The sequence below is a fragment of the Aotus nancymaae genome, unplaced genomic scaffold, assembly GCF_030222135.1.
Source record: "Aotus nancymaae isolate 86718 unplaced genomic scaffold, 86718_ANA_hifiasm-v0.15.2.pri h1tg000030l, whole genome shotgun sequence".
NCBI lineage: Eukaryota > Metazoa > Chordata > Mammalia > Primates > Aotidae > Aotus > Aotus nancymaae.
Genome location: NW_026988443.1, coordinates 23782105 through 23809301, shown reverse-complemented (window position 1 = coordinate 23809301; position 27197 = coordinate 23782105). Strand labels below are relative to the sequence as shown.

General features: G+C 47.0%; 2 protein-coding genes across 3 annotated transcripts in view; both read right to left on the bottom strand.

Moving 5' to 3' along the window:
• HAS3 (hyaluronan synthase 3) overlaps positions 1–7281 on the bottom strand; it is a 41916-nt gene extending 34635 nt beyond the window's left edge. The window contains exons 1-2 of the mRNA XM_012437308.3: positions 7199–7281; positions 3709–3780 (exon numbers count right to left, since the gene is read on the bottom strand). Coding sequence (XP_012292731.1) covers positions 3709–3780; positions 7199–7219 — 93 coding nt within the window. The 5' untranslated portion in view covers positions 7220–7281. The remainder of the gene's footprint in view (positions 1–3708; positions 3781–7198) is intronic.
• A 4677-nt stretch (positions 7282–11958) lies between these two features.
• The window catches only part of TANGO6 (transport and golgi organization 6 homolog), a 242417-nt gene continuing 227178 nt past the window's right edge, over positions 11959–27197 (bottom strand). The window contains exons 18-19 of one of the 2 annotated variants that reach the window (XR_010344863.1): positions 15060–15303; positions 11959–12040 (exon numbers count right to left, since the gene is read on the bottom strand). Coding sequence is in view for 1 of the 2 variants with exons in the window: in XM_064383227.1 (XP_064239297.1) it covers positions 15127–15303 (177 nt within the window). In the remaining variant the exon portion in view is untranslated. Of the gene's footprint in view, positions 12041–14823; positions 15304–27197 lie in introns of those variants that run through there. The other variant, XM_064383227.1, reaches the window with a different exon arrangement.

Here is a 27197-nt window from a genome sequence, read left to right as displayed (position 1 = left end):
AAAGAAAAAAAAAGGTATTTTAAGGCCAGGCACAGTGGCATGTGCCCATAGTCCCAGGTACTCAGGAGGCTGAAGTGGGAGGACTGCTTAAGTCCAGGAGTTTGAGACCAGCCTGGACAACATAGAGACCCCCATGTTGTAAAAAAAACTGAAGATAGGCGGGACGCAGTGACTTACGCCTGTAATTGTAGCACTTTGGGAGGCCGCGGCGGGCGGATCACAAGGTTAGGAGATCAAGACCATCCTGGCTAACGTGGTGAAACCCTGTGTTAGTAAAAATACGAAAAAAAAAAATTAAGGCCGGGCGCGGTGGCTCACGCCTGTAATCCCAGCACTTTGGGAGGCCAAGGCGGGTGGATCACGAGGTCAAGAGATTGAGACCATCCTGGTCAACATGGTGAAACCCCGTCTCTACTAAAAATACAAAAAATTAGCTGGACGTGGTGGCGCGTGCCTGTAATCCCAGCTACTCAGGAGGCTGAGGCAGGAGAATTGCCTGAACCCGGAGGCGGAGGTTGCGGTGAGCCAAGATCACGCCATTGCACTCCAGCCTGGGTAACAAGAGCGAAACTCCATCTCAAAAAAAAGAAAAAAAAAAAAAAAAAAAAAAGGCAAAGAAAAAAAAAATTAGCCGGGCATGGTGCTATGCACCTGTAGTCCCAGCTATTCAGGAGGCTGAGTCAAGAGAATCACTTGAGCCTGGGAGGTGGAGGTTGCAGTGAGCTGAGATCATGCCACTGCACTCCAGCCTAGGACACTGTCTCAAAAAAAAAAAAAGAACATAAATTCTGAGTTTACAGGACTTCCTTATAAGCTGGGAGCAGGGTGGGGTGCAGTCTCTATCATACATGGATTCATGTGAAAAAGGTTTGACAACCTCAGTTTACAATGAAAGCAGTAAATAAAGCGGGAGGGCCAGGGTTTAGGATTCATGGTAGCCAAAACTGGAGTGATTTCCTTTATTTAAATTCCTTCCACTGTTCCTTTGAGAGAATTTAGCAGGGAAAGGCGGGGTCTGCAGAACTGTGCCAGTTCCTCTGGCACCTTTGAGGGAATTACAAAAAGGAACTTGGTTTGGCTGGCACACCCCAGCTGGGGCAGCCCACACTCACCTCACCTCCTCGTTGAGGCCCACAGCGTCCTGGACAAGGAGGATAGGCACAGGCTAAATCTAGCTCTAGGATTCCCCCTAATAGGAGGCTTTTCCCTGAAGAAAGGATTTCCAAGCCTGGTGATGTCAGCAATGTCCTCCCACCCAGGAAAGTCCCAGGGAGAGGTTCTCTCCTTTGGGCGTTGTAAGCCTACTCCCACACAACGGTCTGAAGCACACACAGGTACAGTTATGTGACACAAAATGGACACACAAGTGCACACACACATTCCCAGATCGGTGGAACACAATCCCTGTCTACACTTAAGGTAATCTTGTTCCGAATTTGTTTGGCTCTTGCTACGGTAACATCAACCACAATTCTTCTTTTTTTTTTTTCCAGTCTTGCTCTGCTGCCCAGGCTGGAGTGCAGTGATACAATCACAGCTCACTGCAGCTTTGACCTCTTGGTCTCAAGCGATCCTCCTACCTCAGCCTCCTGAGTAACTGGGACTAGAGGTGCACAACACCACACCTGGCTAATTTAAAAAAATATGTTTAGTAGCCAGATGCAGTGGCTCATGCCTGTAATCCCAGCACTTTGGGAGGCTGAGCCATGAGAATCGCTTGAACCTGGGAGGCAGAGGTTGCAGTGAGCCAAGATTGTGATACTGCAGTCCAGCCTGGGTGACAGAGTGAGATACTGTCTCAAAAACAAAAACAAAAAAACTTAACAATGTACTAATGAGCTGTCAAGCCAGAAGGAACAAAATAAAAGAAGGAAAGATGTGAATTTGATCTGGAAATTAGGAAGGAGAGCCAGGGAGAAACAGAGGAACAGGATCAGATGGGCGAGGTGAGTCCCGAGGTCTCTCCAATGCACCTGGAATTAGATTTCAGCAACCATTTTGTTCACTAAGTTTCTGTCTGCTTTTTTTTTCCCAGGAGAACTGGCAAAAACCCAGCCAGTCCTAGTCTGTGGGAGGACAGAGCTGTCAAAACACCTTGGATTCACTTTGTTTTCTAAAGGACAGAACTTCTGCTCTGTGGGGGGCTTTCCCTACCCAAAGGATGGGTAGTCTCTAGAGAAGGGTAGTCTCTAGAGGCTCATGAGGGGTCTGAGCTGCTCTCTTTTGGGGAATGGAGTCCCCATTACTCTCTCTCACACCACCCTGGTCTTGGCCACAGAGAAAAACCCACAACTTAGCGCCTTGTCCTTTGAAATCTCGGATCAGCAAAAACCTCAGGTCTTTGAAACCTGAGCATTCCCATTCTCTTCTCTTCATAGACAGCCTAATTTCAGGCTGGCCTTTCTCTAGGATTAATATGGTCGCCAAGTTTTGAAGTTTTGAAGGTGGTGTGTGGTCCAATAAAGGTATGTGTGGGTGTTGGGGATGAGGGTGGCTCTAGAGACTCTGGAAGTACAGAGCAGGCTGCTTTGTTCTCCCCAGCACCAGGTGGCTACCTGTGCGTGTGATGAGACATTAGAAAAACCCCACCCAGGAGCTCTTCTGAGCTGGCCCCTGCTGTTAAGGTAGACAGTAAAGTAAAACCTGACATCGTTTAATAAACCACTTAAAGGCCCAGGAGCTTTCCTAGTTCCCCAGAAGAGAGGTGCTCCAGTCGCTCTGCTCCAGCACCACACCCACTCTGCAAATCACTCTCCCCTGAAATCAACAGATCCTGCCCTCAGCCTCCTGTACTCTATGCTGGAGTTAGGGGCTGGCCAACTGGTTGACTTTCTATTTCCAAGAATTGACTTCTCTGGACCTTATTTTTCCCTTCTCCAAAGAGGGCCATTAGCCCAGCTTCTTTTTCCTCTCTCAAGGAATGACATGGGAATAGAGCTATTAATGTATTTATGCTTTGAGCTTCTAGCAAGGAATAACCGTTAAAAATGATATACTGTAGGCTGGGGACAGTGGCTCATGCCTGTAATCCCAGTATTTTGGGAGGTCAAGGTGGATGGATCTCTTGAGGTTGGGAGTTCAAGACCAGCCTGGCTAACATGGTGAAACCCATCTCTACTAAAAATACAAAAATTAGCTGGGTGTGGTGGCATGCGCCTGTAGTCCTAGCTACTCAGGAGCCTGAGGCAGGATAATGACTTGAACCCAGGAAGTGGAGGTTGCAGTGAGCCAAGATTGCGCCACTGAACTCCAACCTGGTGACAGAGTGAGACTCCATCTCAAAAAAAAAAAATTCAGCTGGACGTTGTGGCGCGTGCCTGTAATCCCAGCTACTCAGGAGGCTGAAGCAGGACAACCGCTTGAACCAGGAGGCGGAGGTTGCAGTGAGCCGAGATTGCACCCTGCATTCTAGTCTGGGTGACAGAGTGAGACCCTGTCTCAAGAAAAAACAAAACAAAAAACAAAAATAATACACTGTTATTCTGAGAATGACATCTGAAAACTGAAGTCCTGCTTATAGGAAATGAATGGGAAAGCAACAACCTTCAAAGAAGAAGACATTTCTGGAGTTCATGGGAAGACTTGCTACATTTTCTACGTTACACACTTGCCACATGGCTTTCTGCCTCCTCTGCTCCCAGGAAGGCGGTTTTAGATGTTTGCTATTTTGGCCACCCTACAAAAGAAGCTTTTCCATAAGCAACTTACCAAAGCTGCCAAAGTGCAGGAGCAGCTGGGCTGTGGAGCTTTAACACACCTCCTCTCCAGCTTCTGGGCAAACTACAAGGTCAAACACAAGAGGTATAATAAACCTTGGTGTCTGAGGTTTTTTTTGTGGTTGTTTTATCAGAGATGGTTTTGCTATGTTGCCCAGGCTGGCCTCGAACTCCTGGGCTCAAATGATCCTCTGCCAAGTCCTCCTGAGTAGCTAGGATTACAAACCATCATGCCTGGCTTGAGGTTGGGTTTTGATGTACTAGAACACTATTTTGAGGCTATTTGGGCTTAAGCTTAACTTGACATAGATGTTCCATTTAAACAAGCAGGGAATCACTTTTTTTGTGTGTGACAGAGTTCTGCTCTGTCACCCAGGCTGGAGTGCAGTGACACAATCTCGGCTCACTGCAACCTCCACCTCCTGGGCTCAAGTGATTCTCTTGCCTCAGCCTCCCAAGTACCTTGGACTACAGGTTTGTGCCACCATACTCGGCTAATTTTTATATTTTTAGTAGAGATGGGGTTTCACCATGTTGGCCAGGCTGGTCTTGAACTCCAGACCTCAAGAGATCCACCTGCCTCAGCCTCCCAAAGTGCTGGGATTACAGGCATGACCACTGCACAGGAACCACTTTCTTTATCCCCACTTACACTAAGAACAGATTGTAACAATCTGGAAATCTAGTATCTATGTATTGGGAGCAGCAAGCACGATGGGAAAAAGCACAGCCTTTGGAGCCAGACTGCTTGGGTCCAGTACTGGTTTGGCTGCTTCTTATTGGCTATGTAATCTGACGCAATAATTAGCCTTGTGTGTGCCTCAGTTTTGCTATCTGTACAACAGGGTCACAGTAATACCTATCTCACAGGCCCAGTGTGAGGGTTGAAGGGATTAATATGTGTCAAGTGCACAGAAGAGCATAAGCTCTTTAGAGTGTTAACTATAATCATGATCTTGACATACAGTGATGCAGAGGTACAACCATTCAACCTGGACTTTCCAGATGAACCCAGTACTTTAAGGGGCAATCAGATCTTATGTCATGAGTCTGGTTTGGGAAGTACAGTCATCATTCTAGGGACATTCAAACATCATGAGAAGGCATACTCTATACACTAAGAGCAGAGTCTCAAAGATGAGAAACCTCTTTTAAATAGACTGCAGGGGCTCAGGATTTCTCTCCTAGATGAGTACTTGTAAGCCACTAACTAGTAATTATAAGCCCCTAATTAGTATTTGCAGCTGGGACATGGCTGCTGGTGGGTGTAAACTGCAAAGCATATTAGCGTGTCCCTGTTGGTGGTTTTGGTACATAGAAAACTCCAGCCTTGAAGATTTCCTAGTCCTGAATTATTTAGAGAATGCTATCAACACTGCTTTGAGACTGAACTTGCATTTCATGGGTGTTAAAGCAAAGTCAGCTGAGGGTGGGGGAATGTAGATGAGTACAAACATTCTGGGGGACCTTTTGGTACTAACATTTGAAATGGTTATACTCTTGATCTGGCACTCCAACTTCTTAAGACCTATTGCATAGAAACATTTCAGTATGCAAAGTTTTGTCTGGGAATCATTGAAAAACCACTGGAAATTAGAAACAAGTCAGCCGAATCATCAATAAACAAATTCGTAAGCTGCAGTTTACCCAAACAATGGAAGCCAGGCTATTATCACAAAGGAGGAGATCTGAGTACTGATATGAGTGTCCAAGGTACATGATTCAGAAAAGATGTGGGACACTCTTTGTGGTAATAAAATACGGTAATAAATAAAGATCTAGAGGGATTTTGCACCAGTTTGTCAGTGGCAATCTTGGGTTGGAGCTGAGGTGAGATTGTGGGAGTTTTTCTTTCTTTGGAAATACAGTATCTATTGGGTAGCAGCAAAGCACAGTGCTAAGAAGCACAGCCTCTGGAGCTAGACTACCTGGGTCCCAATACTGTTTTGGCTACTTCTTACTGGTTATGTAATCTGGGCAAGTAATTCACCTCTTGTGTGCCTCAATTTTCCCATCCATAGACAGGGTCACAGTAAGACCTATCTCAGAGTGTGAGGGTTAAGGGAATTAATATGTATCAAGCTGGGCGCACTGGTTCACGCCTGTAATCCCAGCTTTTGGGAGGCTAAAGCAGGTGGATCTTTTGAGTCCAGGAGTTCAAGACCAGCCTGGGCAACATGGCAAAACCCTGTCTCTACTAAAAATACAAAAATTAGCTGGACATGGTAGCACACCCCTGTAGTCTCAGCTACTTGGGAGGCTGAGGCAGAATTGCTTGAACCCAGGAGGCAAACGGTGCAGTGAACCAAGATTGAACCAGTGTACTCCAGCCTGGACAACAGAGCAAGACTCTGTCTAAAAAAAAAAAAAAAAAAAATTAAGGCCGGGCGTGGTAGCTCAGGCCTGTAATCCCAGTACTTTGGGAGGCTGAGGCGGGTGGATCACGAGGTCAAGAGATCGAGACCATCCTGGTCAACATGGTGAAACCCCGTCTCTACTAAAAATATAAAAAATTAGCTGGGCATGGTGGCGCGTGCCTGTAATCCCAGCTACTCAGGAGGCTGAGGCAGAAGAATTGCCTGAACCCAGGAGGTGGAGGTTGCGGTGAGCCGAGATCGTGCCATTGCACTCCAGCCTGGGTAACAAGAGTGAAACTCTGTCTCAAAAAAAAAAAAAAAAAAAAAAAAAATTTAGCTGGGTGAGGTGGTGCATGCCTGTAGTTCCAGCTACTCGGGAGGCTGAGGTGGGAGGATCACCTGAGCCTGGGAAGTGGAGGTTTCAGTGAGCTGTGATTGTGCCACTGCACTCCAGCCTGGGCAACAGACAGAGACTATCTGAAAAAAAAAAAAACAAAAAAACAAAAAAACAGGCACAATGCCTCATGCCTACAATCCCAGCACTTTGGGAGGCCGAGGTGGGCGGATCTCATGAGGTCAGGAGATCAAGACCATCCTGGGCAACATGGGGAAACCCTGTCTCTACCGAAAAAAACAAAAATTAGCTGGGCATGGTGGCGCGCACCTGTAATCCCAGCTACTCGGGAGGCAAAGGCAGGAGAATCGCTGGAACCCAGGAGGTGGAGGTTGCAGTCAGCTAACATCATGCCACTACACTCCAGCCTGGTGACAGAGAGAGACTTCGTTTCAAAAAAAAAAAAAAAAGTGCCAAGTGCACATATTACAAACTATTACAAATTACATATACATTAAACTTGTTTGAATTCACATCACATATCATCTGAAAATGTACACAAATACATACAGCAGCTGGGGGCACTGTACCTGTGGGCTGTATACCACTCCTTAGACTGGAGGGCAGAGGGCTGGCATGGGGAAGGCGGTAGGTAGCTCCGAGCATGTGTCAGTGGAGCTCAAATGCCTTCTTGGTGGGACCCACGAGTTGGGGTTCATGTGTATATGTGAGTACCTGAGTTTGCATCTCAAACTGTACTCTGCTTGAAAGGCTTTTGCTTCTATACTCACTTTGGGGGCGAGAAGCTTCATTGTATTCAACAGATGTTCAAAACATTTCACGAAGGGTCTTCCGATGTAGTAAACAGGCTCCTGGCTGCGACCCAGCAGACTTGGAGCCAAATCCCACCAAGGGAGGATGCCAAGAGCCTGGCTCCCTGTTCTTCAAGGTCGTTGTAAGAATCAGACAAGCTTCTGGATGGAAAATGACTTTCCAAGCTAAAGGAAACACAAACACTGATCTTGCAACTCTGTGTTCCAAAGAACTGCAGAGGGCACTCTGGGGGAGGGGCACAAAAACGGAGGCTTGGTAGCGTGGGGCTGCTGACTCCCTAGAAGAACTGGGGAGGGACAACAGAGGATGATGCTTCCAATGGTTAAGTTTCAGCCTTCCAGGGCCGATGGTGGGGTCTGCATTCCCTCCTCACCTTTCCAGCCTGTGCAGAGGGCGCTGAGCACAGCCCTGAGCTCTGCCTGCAGGGAAGAGGCAGCACCGGGTATTGTAAGGAGCAACACAGGTTCCCAACCCCCAAGCGGTGATTCAGTTCCAACAGAGTGGAGCATGGCAGGCAGAGGTGCCACGCACTGCAGTGTGGCTGCAGAGCTTGCTGAGGACACAGCCAGGCCCTCTGAGGTCAAGGATGCCGCTGGGGGAAGGGGGGTATTGGGGAAGACGACCCTCTCATGGTCAGGCAAATGTGGCACCTCTCACAGCTCCCGTTTCTGATTCTCTCCCTTTGCCAATCCAGCTGAGATTTCAGATTTCTGTGAAAAGACTGCAGAAGCTTATCTGGTTTTGTACAGGTCAGATGACCCATCTCTCGACTTATTTTTACCAATTGATCCACTTTCACATGTTGTAGCCTGTTCTCCAATGCGGCAAACAGCCGGGAGAGAGGCACAGAAAGGCAGGTGGCAGGCAGCGCTTCATTTCAGTCACCCTCGCAGACAAAGAGACAGAGCAGGTGGATGGACCCAGGGCAGATCAACACACTTGGTCTCCTCTTTTTGGGCCAATGAGGAGAAATGGCTGCTACCAGAGAAGAGGAGCTGAAACAATAGTCACTGACGCCACGTTGGGGGGTGGCATGAAAAGGGCTGGGCATCACTGCTTCCTTTTTATAGAGGGAAAAAAACTGGCTGGGATATGGTTATATGTATTTCTTTTATTTTTCCATTATGGGGACAGGGTCTCACTCTGTCGCCCAGGCTGGAGTGCAGTACTCCTGGGCTCAAGCAATCCTCCTACCTCAGCACCCCAAGTAATTAGGACGACAGGCATGCCACCATCACGCCTAGCTAATCTTTGTATTTTTTGTAGAGATGGAGTTTCAACATGTCGCCCAAGCTGGTCTTAAACTCCTAGGCTCAAGCGATCCACCCACCTCTGCCTTCCAAAATGCTGGGATTATAGGCACATGCCACCAAGCCTGGCTTGTATTTCTTATTTTACATTTTATCATCTTGGCCTCAAAGCACTCTCCGTAAACAAGCTGAAGAGGCTGCAAGGCTGGGCATGGTGGCTCACGCCTGTAATCCCAGCACTTTGGGAGGCCAAGGTGGGCAGATCACTTGAAGTCAGGAGTTTGAGACCAGCCTGGGCAACATGGCGAAACGCTGTTTCTACTAAAAATACAAAAATTAGCCAGGTGTGGTGGCATACACCTGTAATCTCAGCTACTCAGGAGGCTGAGGCAGGAGAATCGCTTGAACCCAGGAGGTGGAAGTGGCAGTGAGCTGAGACTGCACTGCTACACTCTAGCCTGGGTGACAGAGAGAGACTCCATCTCAAAAAAAAAAGGAAGCTGCAGGTGATAAAAGGTCTGTGGGTGCCCTCCTCATTCAAAGTGGCCCCTAAGGCTCAATGTGATCACCCGCCTCACTGCCCCTCCACCTTCCTGTCACTCACTCTGCTTGGACCACACTGCCTGCCGCCCTCTCTCCTGAGACCTGCTGTCACCTCTGGGCCTTGGCACTTGCTGTTCCCATTACCTGGAAAGCTCTTCCCCCATTATTTTAGTACTCACTAATTTACCTCCTGATCCTTACTCAAATACCAACTTCTGGGCAAGGCTACCTTTGGACAACACATCTCAACTTACCCAGAGTGGTAAGTTCCCACTCTCCTCCTTCCTGACTTTATTTTCTCCATCTTTTATCACTTGAAATTTTTTTTTTCCAAAAGCTGGAGTGCAGTGGCACGATCTCAGCTCACTGCAGCCTTTGGGTTCAAGCGATTCTCCTGCCTCAGCCTCCCGAGTAGCTGTGATTACAGGCATGTGCCACCACACCTGGCCAATTTTTGTATTTTTAGTAGAGATGGGTTTTTGCCATGTTGGCCAGGCTGGTCTCGAACTCCTGACCTCAAGTGATCCGCCTGCCTCAGCATCCCAAAGTGTTGGGATTACAGGGGTGAGCCACTGTGCCTGGCCCCACTTGACACTGTTTATCTTACTTGTTGCCTGTCTCCCTCTACTGCCTCATAAGCTTATAGGTGCTAATAGGTGCTCAATACCTAATAGGCGCTCAATAAATTGTTGTCATTGCCTGTGGTTTGCTTTCCTACACCCCAGTCCCTGGGACACTGGCTCTTACATGGGGATGGGTGGGCAGAGCCACGGGAAAGCAAAGAAGTGGAGGAGGGGGTGAACAAACGAAGCAAGGGTGGGTTACGGTGGCTCACGGCTGTAATCCCAGCACTTTGGGAGGCTAAGACAGGTGGATGACCTGAGGTCAGAAGTTCAAGATCAGCCTGGCCAACATGGCAAAACCCTGTCTCTACTAAAAATACAAAAAAAAAATAGCTGGGTGTGCTGGCAGGCACCTGTAATCCCAGTTACTGGGGAGGCTGAGGCAGGATAATTGCTTGAACCCAAGAGGAGGAGGTTGCAGTGAGCCAAGATCGCACCATTACACTCCAGCTGGGGCAACAGAGTGAAACTCTGTCTAAAAAAAAAAAAGATGGTGGCTCACGCCTGTAATCCTAGCACTTTGGGAGGCTGAGGTGGGTGGATCACCTGAGGTCAGAAGTTCAAGACCAGCCTGGCCATCATGCAGAAACCCCATCTTTATAAAAAATAAATAAATAAATAAATAATAAAAAAAAAGAAATTGAAGCAAGGGATGTGGAGGAGGAGATTGGGAAATATGGGAAATTACGAGTGTGGAGAGATGATAAGGAGCAAAGCAAAAGTTAAGAGATTTCTGATTAAATAACAGAGAACTTAGAGAAGGGCTAGTTTGTGCCAAGGAGGAAGAAAAACAAAGCAGAAAGGGGAAACTCTTCAGAATGTTCAGGAAGTCTAACCTGAAAAAGCAGTCCAAGCTTGGGCAGAAGCTTGGGGTCTGGCTGTAGCCATGAGTGGGGCCTCTGCATGTCTCTTGTGGCTGAGCCATCCCCTGTAGGGCCAGGAGGTGGAGGATGGTGGGCCTGGGAAGAGGAGGAAGAACCTAGGAGAGGAAAAGGAGAGGAGGAGGCACAGGGCCAAGCAGAAGGGTGAGTGAGTGCCACAGAGGAGTCTAGGAGAGAAGCTGCTGGGCTGCAGAGGGTGCTGAAGGTGAGGGGCCAGGGTAGAGCCTCAGTGGGCCACGTGGAGGCAGCAGCAGAAGGGGCGGTGGGAGGCGGGAAGGTGATCTATGAGGGAGAAGAGCAGGGTGGGGGTGGGAGGCAAGGCACACCTCACAGGCTCCATGCAGGGAAGTGTCACTTTGTTTCCATATATTTTGCTTTTGAGATTTTATTATTCTAAAGTTTTCACATTCTTTCCCAAGGACTTGACATTCATACACACACACACACACACATACACACACCCCTATATAATATAGAAAATCAGGAAAAATTTAATAATTTGGTCACGTTTAAGAGAATTACATTAGGGCCCAGTGTGGTGGCTCACAGCTATAAACCCAGTGCTTTGGAAGGCTAATGAGGGAGGATTGCTTAAGGCCAGCAGTTCAAGACCAGCCTGGGTAACATAGCAAGACTCCGTCTCTACAAAAAAAATTAGCCAGGTGCAGTGGTGCACACCTGTGGTCCCAGCTACTTGGGATGCTTAGATGGGCAGATTGCTTGAGCCTAGGAGGTCAAGGCTGCAGTGAGCTAAGATCATGCCATTTCACTCCAGCCTGGGTGACAAAGTGCAACCCTGTCTCTTTAAAAATGTAGGCCAGTCATGGTAGCTCATGCCTGTAATTCCAACACTTTAGGAAACTGAGGCAGGAAGATTGCTTGAGCCTAGGAGTTTGAGACAAGCCTGGGTAACACAGTGAGACGTCATCTCTACTAAAACTTTAAAAATTAGCCAGGCATGGTGGCACACACCTGTGGTCCCAGTTACTCAGGAGGCTGAGGTGGGAGGATTGCTTGACCCAGGGAGGTCAAGGCTGCAGTGAGCTGTGACTGCACTACTGCATGCCAGCTTGGGCAACAGATTGAAACTCTGTCTTAAAGGCCAAGCATGGTGGCTCACACCTGTAATCCCAGCACTTTGGGAAGCCAAGGTTGGCAGATCAGCTGAGGCCAGGAGTTTGAGATCAGCCTGGCTAACATGGAGAAACCCTGTCTCTACTAAAAATACAAAAATTAGCCGGGCATGGCAGTGTGCACCCGTGGTCCCACCCAACTACTTGGGAGGCTGACGTTTGAACCAGGGAGATGAAGGTTGCAGTGAGCCAAGATCATGCCACTGCACTCCAGCCTGGGTGCCCTGTCGCGAAAAAAAAAAAAAAAATCAATAAAGAGTTAGGCATAATGGCACATACCTATAATCCCAGGTACTCAGGAGGCTGAGCAGGGAGGATTGCTTGAGTCCAGAAGTTGAGAATAGCCTGGGCAATGTAGTAAGACCCCATCTCAAAAAAAATAAATAAAGAATAGATGTTTTTAGCCACTTGCCAAATAGTTCAAATTAAGAGGTGATCTATAAATAGAGATAAAGGCACTTGAGGGTTTTGCACTAGAGAGTGTCTTAAACTAATCAAGGTGGTCAAATAGGATCTGTCCTCAGAACTGGAATGCAGTTAATGTAAATGAAATTGTAAGTGAAATGGATTGTGTAACGCATTCGATCTGCTAATCTGAAGTGGGTTGTATGGAGTCTAGTTAAAGGAAGGCCAAGAAACAACCATTTTTATTGTATATCCAGCTGGCCCAAAGGAGATTCTCCTTAGATTTGAAAGCCACATGGTAGTTTTCTAGACATCCTTGATTCAGAGAATAGGAATTAATCCAGCTACACTAGCTGAGTGGAAATATTCCTTAAACATACCTAGCTAGGTTTGTTCCAATTTTTTGCTCACTAAGCTAACTTGTGATCCTATTCATAAGGTGGCCTCTTTAAAGGGTTGCCACCAAGGAGCTTCTGAACTCAGAAGCATGTCTCTGATCTGACCTGAGAGAAATATCCTGTCGTTAACTGGCAAATGGCCATGTTTGTATATAGATCCTTGTCACTCCAGCTTTTGCAAACTGCATTTTGGTCCCCATGGGTCTGGTCACCCCAGAGAGTGGGACAAAATCCTGTGATAAAATTCTGTACCTAGCCCCACAAAGCCGAGGACTGATCAAGCAGCTCTGGGTTAGCCTCATCAAGGTGTTGACAACATGGAGGGCTGATCTGAAGCAGTCAGCCAGTATCTCCTTTCTGTTATCTCTTTTAGCTGCAATCAAAATGCAGTGGCCAAAATACATCAAGAAATAAAGTGGAGACCACAGTGCCATAACTGAAATTGTGTCAACAGCCCTGGCATCAGGCCACCAGCATGCAACACACTTTCCAGCCCGAATTTAGTGTGAGCCCATTGTCTCGGCATTCATCTTTCTGAAGGAGCAGAGCACAGAAGGCAGGATGTAAACTCTCTGGATGCTTGTGGTTCTTTTCTCCCGATAATCAGGGCAACTCTCGGCAAACAGCAGCAGAGAGAATGAAGAAAAATGGCCTGGGAGGACAAATACAGGGTTTACCCTTCTTCTCTGGCAAATGGCCAGAGAAGGGCCAGAAAGCAGCTTGAGCCTGGGAGGCGGAGGGTGCAGTGAGACGAGATCATGCTACTGCACTCCAGCATGGGTGACACAGCGAGACCCTGTCTCCAAAAAAAAAAAAAAAGGCTGGGTGCGGTGGCTCACGCCCATAATCCCAGCATTTGGGAGGCTGAGGCGGACAGATCACTTGAGGTCAGGAGTTGCAGACCAGCCTGGCCAACATGGTGAAACCCCGTCTCTACTAAAAATACAAAAAATTAGCCAGGTGTGGTAGCGCATGCCTGTAATCCCAGCTACTGGGGAGGCTGAGGTGGGAGAATTGCTTGAACCTGGGAGGTGAAAGTTGCAGTGAGCTGAGATTGTACCACTGCACTCCAGCCTGGGTGACAGAGCAAGACTCCATCTCAAAAATATATATATATATCAATAAAGAAGTTGGGTTGGGCGCGGTGGCTCACACCTGTAATCCCAGCACTTTGGGAGGCCGAGGCGGGTAGATCACGAGGTCAAGAGATCGAGACCATCCTGGCCAAAATGGTGAAACCCCGTCTCTACTAAAAATACAAAAATTAGCTGGGCATGGTGGTGCACGCCTGTAGTCCCAGCTACTCGGGAGGCTGAGGCAGAAGAATTGCTTGAACCTGGGAGGCGGAGGTTGCGGTGAGCCGAGATCGTGCCATTGCACGCTAGCCTGGGTAACAAGAGCAAAACTCCATCTCAAAAAAAAAAAAAAAAAAAAAAGTTGAGAATAGCTTGGGCAATAGAATGAGACCCCATCTCAAAAAAAAAAAAAAAATCAATAAAGAACAGATGTTTTTAGTCACTTGCCAAATAGTTCAAATTAAGAGGTGATCTATAAATAGATATAAAGGTACTCGGATGCTTCATGAGGCACTCGAGGGTTTTGGACACCCACAGACTTCCTGAAGAAAATAATGTGGCTGGGTGCAGTGGCTCATGCCTATAATCCACACTTTGGTAGTCAACCAGCTTGATTCTCCTTTCTGGGCATCAGAGCCTCTTCAACTCCACAGTGTTCCATCTCGACACCAGAGGACCAGATTTAGCCCTGTTCTTTCCATCCAAAATAATTTTATTCCATTTTGCATTATGTAATAACTATTTCCTTCCCCTCCCCACCTCCAACTGCATCTCCTACTCTGAAATGCCTCTTGAGCAGCTAAGGGTGACCAGCTCTGCTCATTTTCCTGAGGAAGAAGAATCTCAGCCTGAAAGAATACAGAGCTAGGTGATATATGGGTAGCCAACCTCTTCTCCCCAAGTTGCAAGAGAGTGGGCAATTAGTCAAATTCCATCAGTCATGTTAAAATGTACTTCCACCGGGCCGGGCGCGGTGGCTCACGCCTGTAATCCCAGCACTTTGGGAGGCCGAGGCGGGTGGATCACGAGGTCAAGAGATCGAGACCGTCCTGGTCAACATGGTGAAACCCCGTCTCTACTAAAAATACAAAAAATTAGCTGGGCATGGTGGCGCGTGCCTGTAATCCCAGCTACTCAGGAGGCTGAGGCAGGAGAATTGCCTGAACCCAGGAGGCGGAGGTTGCGGTGAGCTGAGATCGCGCCATTGCACTCCAGCCTGGGTAACGAGCGAAACTCCGTCTCAAAATATATATATATATATATATATATATATATATATATATACTTCCACCAAGTAGACATCCTTCTCTCAATGCTACGGGACAGTGAAAAAAGTGCAGAGTAATGAGATTTGTCATTTTTTTCTCTTAACTGCACACCCTTCAGGCTGGATACAGGAGGACTAAACAGATGCCTTAGGAAGGGACCCTGAAGACCCAAGTGACCAGCACCATAAAGCCACTTCTAGGGTCAGCCATGCTGCCAGCACTCAAGAGGCAGCAGGGCCACCTGCTGGAAGGCCTGGCACTCTGGCTGCCTGGCCCTGCCTGCATCCTCCATGTCCTTCGAGCCAGGTTTACGGCAGGACCACGATCTTCTTCTCCAGCTTCTGCGGAGGGAACAGGAAGTTTTTCATGATGTCATCCAGCTCTTCTAGAGCCAACTGGGCATGAAGCTTGGCCACGTCATCGGGCTCCAGACGCACCACGTGCTTCAGCAGGTGGTAGAGGTCCTTGAGGACGTCGCTCAGCACCTACATGAGAGAGACAGCCATGACCACCTGTCTACTGTTCCGGCATTTCTCCGTATGACTGAACTGCCCTCTCCTGCCTGAGGAGATCTGTGAGGACACCCACAGACTTTCTGAAGAAGATAATGTGGCTGGGTGCAGTGGCTCATGCCTATAATCCATACTTTGGGAGGCTGAGGCAGAGGTAGGCAGATTACTTGAGTCCAAGAGTTTGAGACCAGCCTGGGCAACGTGGCAAAACCTCATCTCTACAAAATATATAAAAATTAGCCAGGTGTGGTGGCACATGCCTATAGTCCCAGCCACTCAGGAGGCTGAGGCTGAGAGGATCATTTGAGCCTGGGAGGTCAAGGCTATAATGAGCTGAGATTATGCCACTACACTCCAGCCTAGGTGGAAAAAAAGAAGATAGTACATGGCCATCTTGGGTTGGAGGAGGAGGCAGGGGTGGCACTAGCCTTTGTACTAAGATAAGCTTCCCATTATGTTTCTCACTGACCCCATGCCTAGCTACATGGCCTTGGGGCTTCTGCTTCCCTGACTCCCAGGCCCCATCATAGATCCCAGACCCCGTCATTCAGTCCCGAAGCATGGCAGAGACCTCAAGACCATAGATAGGCAAGACTGCCCAGATATGGTTGCTCTCAGAGCAAATGATGACCAGCATTTTCCTCCCCAGTGCCCTATAAAGCCCTCTGCCACTTTATGAACAGGCACCTATTTTATGAAACCCAGAAGGCTATTTATTGAGCAATCATGCCTTTCCTTGCCCCTACTATAAAAATCTGCCACCAGGCTGGGTGCGATGGCTCACCCCTGTAATCCCAACACTTTGGGAGGCCAAGGCGGGTGGATCACCTGAGGTCAGGAGTTCAAGATCAGCCTGGCCAACATAGTGAAACCCTGTCTCTACCAAAATACAAAAATTTGCCAGGCATGGTGGCACATGCCTATAATCCCAGCTACTCAGAGGCTGAGGTAGGAGAATCACTTGAACCCCAGGAGGCAGAGGTTGCAGTGAGCTGAGATTGAACCACTGCACTCCACCCTGGGCAGAATGAGTGAGACTCTGTCTCCAAAAAAAAAAGTCTGCCACTACAGTTTCCATTTTTCATGACCAATGCTCCAATTTTATGGTCTGATATGGAATTGGGAGGGTGTCAAAAGTACCCACTCACAGGCGCTCCTATTTCTCCACAAAATCCTCCTGGCTTGGGAGCTAGAACTTCTAGCAAGAGACAAGTTTCAAAGGAACAGGAAAACAAAAGTAAGGAGACTGAGGCCAGGAATGGTGATTGACGCCTGTAATCCCAGCACTTGGGAGGCCGAGGCAGCTGGGTCATTTCGGGTCAGGAGTTTGAGACCAGCCCAGCCAATATGGTAAAACCCTGTCTCTACTAAAAATAAAAAAAAATTAGCTGGGGGTGGTGTCTCGCACCTGTAATCCCAGCTATTGGGGAGGCTGAGGTTGCAGTGAGCTGAGATCACATCACTGCACTCCAGCCTGGGCGACAGAGAGACTCTATCTCAAAAAAAAAAAAGAAAAAGAAAAAAGGAAAAAAAGAAAGACCAGGTGCTGGCTTACACCTGTAATCCCAGCACTATGGGAGGCAGAGGCTGGTGGATCACTTGAGGTCAGGAGTTTGAGACCAGCCTGGCCAACAGAGTGAAACCCCGTCTCTACCAAAAATGCAAAAATTAGCTGGGTGTGGTGGCGGGCACCTATAATCCCAGCTACTCAGGAGGCTTAGGCAGGGGAATCACTTGAATCCAGGAGGCGGAGGTTCTAGTGAGCCGAGATCGCACCATTGCGCTCCAGCCTAGGGGACAAGAGCAAGACTTCATCTCAAACAAACAAACAAAAAAAGTAAAAAGACTTAGGGACCATCTGCTCCAACTAGGGACAGGGGGCAATTGGGCCACAGGGGGTCATGTGACTTGTCTGGAACTACTTGTAAAGTTACTTCTGATTCAGGGCTTTTTGCCTCAAATACTACTTTTTGGGTCATGTACTATTTTAGGTCCTTTCTATATATGATCTAATTTTTCTGCCAGTCATATAGAGGAAGTTTATTAGCCCCATCTTATGGTTGAGGACACTGAGGGTTAGAGGTTAAGGTTACTCAGCTAAAAAAAATGATGGAGCAAGGTTTCCAACATCTAGAGCCTGTATTTTTTATTTTATTTTTTTGAGACAGAGTTTTGCTCTTGTTGTCTATACTGGAGTACAATGTCAAGATCTTGGCTCACTGCAACCTCCGCCTCCCGAGTTCAAGCAATTCTCCTGCCTCAGCCTCCTGAGTAGCTGGGATTACAGGCATGTGCCACCACGCCTGGCTAATTTTGTATTTTTAGTAGAGATGGGGTTTTTCCATGTTGGTCAGGCTGGTCTCGAACTCCTGACCTCAGGTGATCTACCTGCCTCGGCCTCCCAAAGTGTTGGGATTACACGTGTGAGCCACCGCGCTGGCCTATTTTTTGTTTTTATTGAAATGATAGTACACTACAAAAGAGCATATATTAAAAAGGAAGGCTCTCTTTTACTCCAGACTCCTAGCTTTTTCCCTTCTCAGAGGACATCATTCATATGACGACATACTCTCAGAGTTTACAAGCACATATATGTGTATACTTACGTTTCTTATCCCCTTCCCACCAGATTTTTGAGGCAGGGTCTTGCTTTGTTGCCCAGGCCAAAGTACAGTAGTGTAATCATAGCTCATTGCAGCCTCAAACTTCTGGGCTCCAGGAATCCTTTGCCTCAGCCTCCCAAGTAGCTGGGACTACAGGCATATGCCACCATGCTTGGGGTTTTCTTTCTTTTTTTTTTTTGGTAGAGATGGAGTCTTGTTATGTTGCCCAGGCTGGTCTTGAAATCCTGGGCTTAAGCAATCCTCCCACCTCAGAGGTTGGGATTATAGGCATGAGCCACCAAGCCCAGCTTCCTTTACCTTTTTAAAGCACAAAATTGGCTGGGCGTGGTGGCTCACGCCTGCAATCCCAGCACTTTGGGAGGCTGAGGTGGGTGGATCACTAGGTCAGGAGTTCAAGACCAGCCTGGCCAACATGGTGAAACCCCGTCTCTTCTGGAAATACAAAAATTAGCTGAGCATGGTGGCACATGCCTGAAATCCCAGCTACTTGGGAGTCGGAAGCAGAATTGCTTGAACCGGGACCAAGGAGGCGGAGGTTGCAGTAAGCTGAGATTGCATCACTACACTCCAGCCTGGGCTACAGAGTGAGACTCCATCTCAAGAAAATAAATAAATAAATAAAGCACAAAACTATATTCTACACTCTGCTGTGTATGATGATTTTCCCCCACTTAACATATTTTGTAGATTTTTTTGTGTATTTGGCATATATGGAAATAACTTATTTTTTATAGCTGTAGAGGATGAATGTAACACAATTTATTTACCCATCTTTCCAGTGAAAGTCATTTAAATTCTTTTTTATCTTTTGCTATTGCAAATATTGCTGCAATAAAGATTTTTTTGAAGATGGAGTCCTGCTATATTGCCTAGGCTGGTCTTGAACTCCTGGCCTCAAGTGATTCTCCCAACGCAGCCTCCTGAATAATCAAGATTAGAGACATAAGCTACTGTGCCCAGTGCAATAAGCATTCTGACACTTAAGTTATTACAGACATGTACAAGTATGTCTGTAGGAAAAATATCTAGAAGTGGAATTTCTGGCTCAAAGGGTAATGCACATTACAATTTTGATAGATATGGCCAGAGAGGTTCCAATAATTTACATTTTCCTTGAACACTACGAAAATTTCTATTTCCCAACATTCTTATCAGTGCCACATATTGTAAACTCTTTATTTTTGCTAATCCAGTAAAAAAAATAGCATTTTGCTGTTATGAATTTGCATACTTCTAACAAATACATAAATATAAATTTGTATATTTTTCTGGTATGTATAATTCAGCTTCTTCTTAATGACTGGTAAGAGCTCCTTTTTTTAAAAGTCTATATTATCTGTCATATGAGATGCAAATACTTTTTTCCCAGTTGGCATTTTTTCTTTGTGAGATTTTTTTTCCAGTGAAGAAATTTCCATTTTTGATGTAGTTAAATTTATCAAATGTTTTCCTTTGTGGTTTCTGGATTTTGTATTTGGTTAAAAGAAATAGAGCCTACAATCTTAGCCATTATACTACACAATGTTCCTTTATTTTATTTTTTATTTTTATTTATTCATTTATTTATTTTTTTATTTTTTTGAGACGGAGTTTCACTCTTGTTACCCAGGCTGGGGTGCAATGGTGCCATCTCGGCTCACCGCAACCTCCGTCTCCTGGGTTCAAGCAATTCTCCTGCCTCAGCCTCCTGAGTAACTGGGACTACAGGCGTGTGCCGCCATGCCCAGCTAATTTTTTTTTTGTATTTTTAGTAGAGACGGGGTTTCACCATGTTGACCAGGATGGTCTCGATCTCTTGACCTCGTGATCCACCCGTCTCGGCCTCCCAAAGTGCTGGGATTATAGGCGTGAGCCACCGCGCCCGGCTATTCATTTATTTTTAAGACAGAGTTTCATTCTTGTTGCCCAGGCCAGAGTGCAATGCGTGATCCTGGCTCACTGCAATGCTCTGCCTCCTGAGTTCAAGCAATTCTGCCTCAGCCCCCAGTAGCTAGGATTACAGGCATGCACCACCATGCCTGGCTAATTTTTTTTTTTTTTTTAAATAGAGACAGGGTTTTGCCATGTTGGCTAGTCTGGTCTTGAACTCCTGACCTCAGGTAATCCACCCGCCTTGGCCAGCCAAAGTACTGGGATTACAGGCATGAGCCACTGCACCCGGCCTATTTTTATTTTTGAGACCAAGTTTCGCTCTTGTCTCCCAGGCTAGAGTGGATCACCAGAGGTCAGGAGTTCAAGACCAGCCTGGCCAACATGGTGAAACCCCATCTCTACTAAAAATACACCAATTAGCCAGGTGTGGTGGTACCTGTAATGCCAGCTACTTGGGAGGCTGAAACAGGAGAATCACTGGCACCCAGGAGGCAGAGGTTGCAGTGAGCTAAGATCACACCACTGCACTCTAGCATGGGTAACAGAGCAATACTCCATCTCAAAAAACAAAAATAAAAATAAAAATAAAATAGGGCTAGGCACAGTGGCTCACACCTGTAATCCCAGCACTTTGGGAGGCCAAGGTGGGTGGATCACGAGGTCAAGAGATCAAGACCAGCCTGACCAACATGGTGAAACAACGTCTCTACTAAAAATACAAAAATTAGCTGGGTGTGGTGGCGTGTGCCTGTAATCCCAGCTACTTAGGAGGCTGAGGCAAGAGAATCGCTTGAACCTGGGAGGCAGAGGTTGGAGTGAGCTGAGATCACACCACTGCATTCCAGCCTGGTGACAGAATGAGACTACCTCTCAAAAAAATAATAAAATAAAATACAGAAATGTATTTAACTTAATCAGCTACGAGGCAAAGCTTTTGTAAGGCCATTTAACAAGGGAAACATCTAGATCTTGCCTTTAAAAGGCTTATGGTCTAGTGGGGATGAATAAGACATTCCTATAAAGACAGACAACATAGAATGAAACGTGGTAAGGGTCGTCAGGAGCAGAGAGAGTGCGATGAGACATCAGAGAAAAGAGAGGCCACATTTTAGGAAGAGGAATGTGCACTGGAGATGGTGAATGGAAATGATGGGAAGTGGTTAATTTAGTGGGTTACAAGCACACGGTCTGGGCCCAGGGTCCCCTGAGCATTCCACCAAATAGACTACGTGTCTAGTACCACGCATCTAGGACTTGCTGTAAGAAGAGAACAAGAGCCTTTCCATCTTTTGATATTCTTGATCAGCATGGGCACTGGGGATTGGAAGCAGGAAGTCTACATAGAACAAGCTCCCCAGGCCCAGCCTTCCCCACAGTGGGCCTCCCTCTGGCCGCCTATGCTCCAGCTGTGCTGGCCTTCTTTCTTTTCTTGCCTGAACAAAGCTCCTCTAAAGGCCTTTGCATATGCTACCCTCTCAGCCTGCAGGCTATTAATATTGTGCTTCCTCTTCCAGGGACCCCTACATCCTTGGCCTCTGGGATTCTTTCCCTAACCCCCTACATAGGTCAGTCTTCCTGCCCTTCTGGTAGTTCTGTTTGTAGCCTCTATCAGGACTATAATTTAAATATTTATTGTGAGGCAGGTGGGTGATGTAAAAACTAAATAAAACATAAAATAAATATTTATTGTGTACTTTAAAAAAGGTTTTCCTCTCTAGACGGTAAATACTATTTTTTTGTTTTTGTTTTTGAGACGGAGTTTCGCTCTTGGTACCCAGGCTGGAGTGCAATGGCGCGATCTCGGCTCGCCGCAACCTCCGCCTCCTGGGTTCAGGCAATTCTCCTGCCTCAGCCTCCTGAGTAGCTGGGATTACAGGCATGCGCCACCATGCCCAGCTAATTTTTTGTATTTTTAGTAGAGACGGGGTTTCACCATGTTGACCAGGATGGTCTCGATCTCTTGACCTCATGAGCCACCCGCCTTGGCCTCCCAAAGTGCTGGGATTACAGGCGTGAGCCACCGCGCCCGGCGGTAAACACTATTGACACCGAGGCCATGTTTTGTCGTTTTTTTTTTTTTTGAGACAGGCTCTCACTCTGTTGCCTAGGCTGGAGTGCAGTGGCCTGATCTTGGCTGACTGCAACCTCTGCCTCCTGGATTCATGTGATTATCCTGCCTTAGTCTCCCGTGAACTTGTGTTTTGTAAATGAAGTCCAGTGGCACAGGGAGCATGAATGTCAGCGGAGGAGATAAGTGCACTTTGTATACACCCTTCTTTGCCAGCACATTTGCATCTGGGGTTCTCCGTGCCCCGTAAGCACAAGATTCTGGTGGACTCACCATACGGGGGAGAGCAACAAGGTTAGAAGCAAGTGCAAGGCAGGCACGGCTGTTACAGTTAAGAGTGGGCAAATGGAGGCCCTGACAGCTTGGAGAGGCCACACTTTCCATGCAATTTCCATGCGTTGCTTCAAACACAGAAAGAAGGCAATGGCTTTTTTTTTTTTTTTCCTTTGGAGACAGAGTCTTGCTCTGTTGCCCAGGCTGGAGTGCAATGGCATGATCTCAGCTCACTGCAATCTCCGCCTCCCGGGTTCAAGCAATTCTCCTGCCTCAGCCTCCTGAGTAGCTGGGATTACAGGCACACACCACCACGCCCAGCTAATTTTTGTATTTTTAGTAGAGACGGGGTTTCACCATGTTAGTTAGGCTGGTCTCAAACTCCTGACCTCATGATCTGCCCACCTCAGCCTCCCAAAGTGCTGGGATTACAGGTGTGAGCCACAGTGCCCGGCCCGGCAATGGCTTTCTAAAAAATAGAGGACTGTGGAACCTTATCGCATCTTTCTTACTCGTTCACTTCCTTGTTTTAGCCAATCATTTACACTGAAAATAATGGCACAGTAGGGCAGCCCATAGTTCTTGTTCCTTTCAGTCCTTTCTTAACTCATCAGTAAATTGAAGGTAGACAGTGTTGGTTGAATATGCATATATCAAGAAATGAGGCTGGGCGCGGTGGCTCATGCCTGACATCCTAGCACTTTGGGAGGCCAAGGTGGGGCGATCACCTGAGATCAGGAGTTCAAGATCAGCCTGGCCAACATGGTGAAGCCCTGTCTCTACTGAAAATACAAAAATTACTGGGTGTCGTGGCAGGCACCTGTAATTCCAGCTACCTGGGAGGCTGAGGCAGGAGAATCACTTAAACCCGGGAGGCGGAAGTTGCAGGGGGCCAAGATCACGCCACTGCACTCCAGCCTGGGAGACAGAGCCAGACTCCACCTCAAAAAAAATAAATGAAATAAAAATGCTGAATTCAGGCTAGGCACGGTGGTTCATGCCTGTAATCCCAGCAGTTTGTGGGGCCAAGGCAGGTGGATCACAAGGTCAGGAGTTGGAGACCAGCCTGGCCAAGATGGTGAAACCCCATCTCTACTAAAATACAAAAATTAGCTGGACATGGTGGCTACCAGCTACTTGGGAGGCTGAAGCAGGTGACTTGCTTAAACCTGGGAGGCAGAGCAGAGGTTGCAGTGAGCAGAGATCACACCACTGCACTCCAGTCTGGGTGACAGAGTGAGACTCCGTCTCAAAAAAAAAAAAAAATAATAATAATAAAGTTGAATTCAGCTGGGCACAGTGGCTCACGCCTGAAATCCCAGCACTTTGGGAGGCCAAGGCAGGACTGTCAGAGTCCAGGAGTTCAAAAGCAGCCTGGGCAACTTGGTAAAACTCCATCTCTACAAAAACTACAAAAATTAGCCAGGAGTGGTGGGGTGTGCCTGTATTCCCAGCTACTTGGGAGGCTGAGGTGAGAGGATTGCTTGAGCCCAGGAGGTTGAGTCTGCAGTGAGCCGTGATCTTGCCATTGCACTCTAGCCTGGGTGGCAGAGCTAGAGCCTGTCTCAAAAAAAAAAAAAAAAAAGCCAGGCGTGGTGGCTCACACCTGCAATCCCAGCACTTTGGGAGGCAGAGGCAGGCAGATCATGAGGTCAAGAGATCAAGACCATCCTGGCTAACATGGTGAAACCCCATCTCTACTAAAAAATACAAAAATTAGCTGGGTGTGGTGGCTTGCGCCTATAGTCCCAGCTACTCGGGAGGCTGAGGCAGGAGAATTGCTTGAACCCAGGAGGCAGAGATTGCAGTAAGCCGAGATGGTGCCACTGCACTCCAGCCTGGCACCTGGCGACAGAGAAAGACTCTGTCTCAAAAAAAAAAAGTCGAATTCGTGTTGTGTAGAGTTTCTACTGTTCTGCTAAGAAGGAAATACATATGCATGTGTAAGCTATGAAATACAAATTGTGTAATTTCAGTGATTCTGTGTAGGAACTAGTGCCCTTATATTTGCATTTAAAATTGGCATTGCACAATGTAAAGATGAACAGTAAAATTCATGCTGATAATTTAACATTTTAATTTTTCTCCATCAAATAATAAACAGCATAACAAGTTGAGAGAGAGAGAGAGACTGAGGCCAGGCGTGGTGGCTCACACCTGTAATCCCAGCAGTTTGGGAGGCGGAGGCAGGAGGATCACCTGAGGTCAAGAGTAGTTTGAGACCAGCCTGACCAACATGGTGAAACCGTCTCTAGTAAAAATAGAAAATTAGCCGGGCGTGGTGGTGTGTGCCTGTAATCCCAGCTACTCAGGAGGCTGAGGCAGAATAATTGCTTGAACCCAGGAGGCAGAGGCTGCAGTGGGCCAAGATCTCACCAGTGTGTTCCAGCCTGAGCGACAGAGTAAGCTCCATATTTAAAAAAAAAAAAAAAAGAGAGAGAGAGAGACTGAGACCCCATCTCTAAAAAAAAAGAGCAGATTTTGGAAGGAAAAAATATATATTTTAGGCCAGGCACAGTGGCTCACGCTTGTAATCCGCTCAGGTTTGTAATCCGCGCACTTTTGGGAAGCCAAAGTGGGTGGATCAACTGAGCTCAGGAGTTTGAGAGCAGCCTGAGCAACATGGCAAAACCTGTCTCTACTAAAAAATTAACCAGGTGTAGTGACACAATGCCTGTAATCCCAGCTACTCAGGAGGCTGAGGCAGGAGAATCACTTGAATACAGGAGGTGGAGGTTGCAGTGAGCCAAGATTGTACCACTGCACTCTAGCCTGGGCAATAGAGTGAGACTCTGTCTCAAAAAAAAAAAAAAAAAAAAAAAAGTGTTTGAACCAGAGGGACTCCATCTTGAGTGAGAGCTAGGACAATGAGGCCGAGACTTGCTAGGCTGCATTCCCAGAAAGTTAGCATTCCTAACCTCTAGATGCTAATGGTTAGGGGAACAAATTAATCACATTTACTAAAGAGACCCAGACTTGGGAGTGTCCAGATATCCCTGTATCTGGAGAACAAAGGCATTCCTAAGGAAAGATAATAATATTGATTCTTAAAAAATACAGTAATTAAGAAAATTAATCCTTTATCACAAACCTTTGTAGTAGAGCACATCTCCTGTACCTAGGGTGGATGTGTTCCTCCTCTTACTTTTGGGAATGTCTTACTCTGTCCATGGAGGAGCTGTTCTTTCACTACTTTACTCTCTTGATAAATTTGCTTTTACTGTGCACTGCTGACTTGCCCTTAATTCTTTCTTGTGGGAGATCCAAGAATCCTCTCTTGGGGTCTGGATCAGAACTGCTTTCTGTAATATAATGTATATATGTTTTAATACCACTAACGGCACTTTTTTCTTGTTGTTGTTGTTTTCCCTAACAAGGAACCCTGCACTTTAATCTGCACTGGGACCCACATATCATACGGTCAGCCTGCAAACAATTCTCAATGCTCCCTGCCCAGTGTCACCACAAGAAGTGCCTGAGTCCTGTGAGCAAACCTCAGGAAGATGCTGCTTGGTCTCTGCTGGGCAATCACCTCCTGGGCTTTCTCAGGGAGCTTCTGAGCCACAGTCAGGTCTCCTACGTCAGGGGCCTGACTCTGTGGCACTCTCTCGAGTGCCCCCTTTTTTTTTTTTGATACGGAGTCTTGCACTGTCACCCAGGCTGTAGTGCAGTGGCACCATCTCGGCTCACTGCAATCTCCGCCTCCTGAGTTCAAGCAATTCTCCTGCCTCAGCCTCCTGAGTAGCTGGGACTACAGGTGTGCACCACCATGCCCAGCTAATTTTTTTGTATTTTTAGCAGAGACGGGGTTTCACCATGTTGGCCAGGATGGTCTCGATCTCCTGACCTGGTGATCCACCCACCTTGGCCTCCCAAAGTGCTGGGATTACAGGAGTAAGCCACCATGCCCAGCTTCGAGTGCCTTTTCTAACCTGTCTTCGGGTGAGGAAGTCTTGGAAGTCTTATCTTTCCTGAGGTTGGCAGTATGAAAATGAGCTAATTCCCGACAGAGGATGACTCTCTACCGCTATTGCCTCATGATTACTCACTCATTCGATAATCACTACTATGGGCCTCTGTCATGCCCAGGCAGTAGGCTGGCGATAAAAAAGATGAATAAGGCATGAACCTCTGAGGTGGCAGCTACAGCCCTGTGGGGAGGTAATACATATATCCCACATGTGGTGATCTCTATTCTAAGAGAGAAATGCACGCAATTCTGTAGAAGTAAAGGAAGTCATTTCCGCCTTTGGAGGTGGGTGGAGGAAGAGGAGTCTGTACCTGCTAAGTGAAAGTGCCTTCACTCTGACATTTATTCCTAGCAAATGGGTGGCACCAAGGATATGGCTTGAGGGGACTTTAGTGAGTGTTCTAGCTCCCAAGCCACCACAAAAAATGGCAGTTGCTAAGCAAAACCAGCATGCTTGCTATGCAGGTACAGCCTAAAGACAAATCTCCAACACTTTCTCCAAAGGATTACAGGCCAAAGCGTCTCTATATATAGATATTCTGGAGTTTCCACTTTTTTTTTTTTTAAAGAGACAGAGTCTTACTCTGTCACCCAGGCTGGTCTCCTGGCTTCCTGTGCCGCATCCTTCAGTGTTTATTACAAGGTCATCTTTTTTTTTTTTTTCCTTCTAGAGCACCCTTTCACTTAGAAATACCTTTGAGATTTTTTTGCCAGAGTCTCCTAACATTCAAAGTAAGGTCAGCTTTTTTTTTTCTTTCTTTTACTTTAGCTTCTGTATTAGTCTGTTTTCACAGTAAGATCTGCTTTTACTTGTTAAAAAGGGATACTCACAGGTATTCTGTTCTTTCTCCTTGTGGGTAGGAATTTCCCCCTGGGCAAGGTGGCGTCCTTAAAATAACAATACTGCCTGTGCAAACCTCACTCCACATTTGAGGGGTGCTGAGCTCCCTGTTATCAGTTACCGGATCTCCTTTTTTTAGTAACTGAGTGTTAAGCAAAGGCTCCTGCTTAATTAATGGGTCTATTTTAGCAACCCACCCTGGTACAGAGCTTCTTCCCA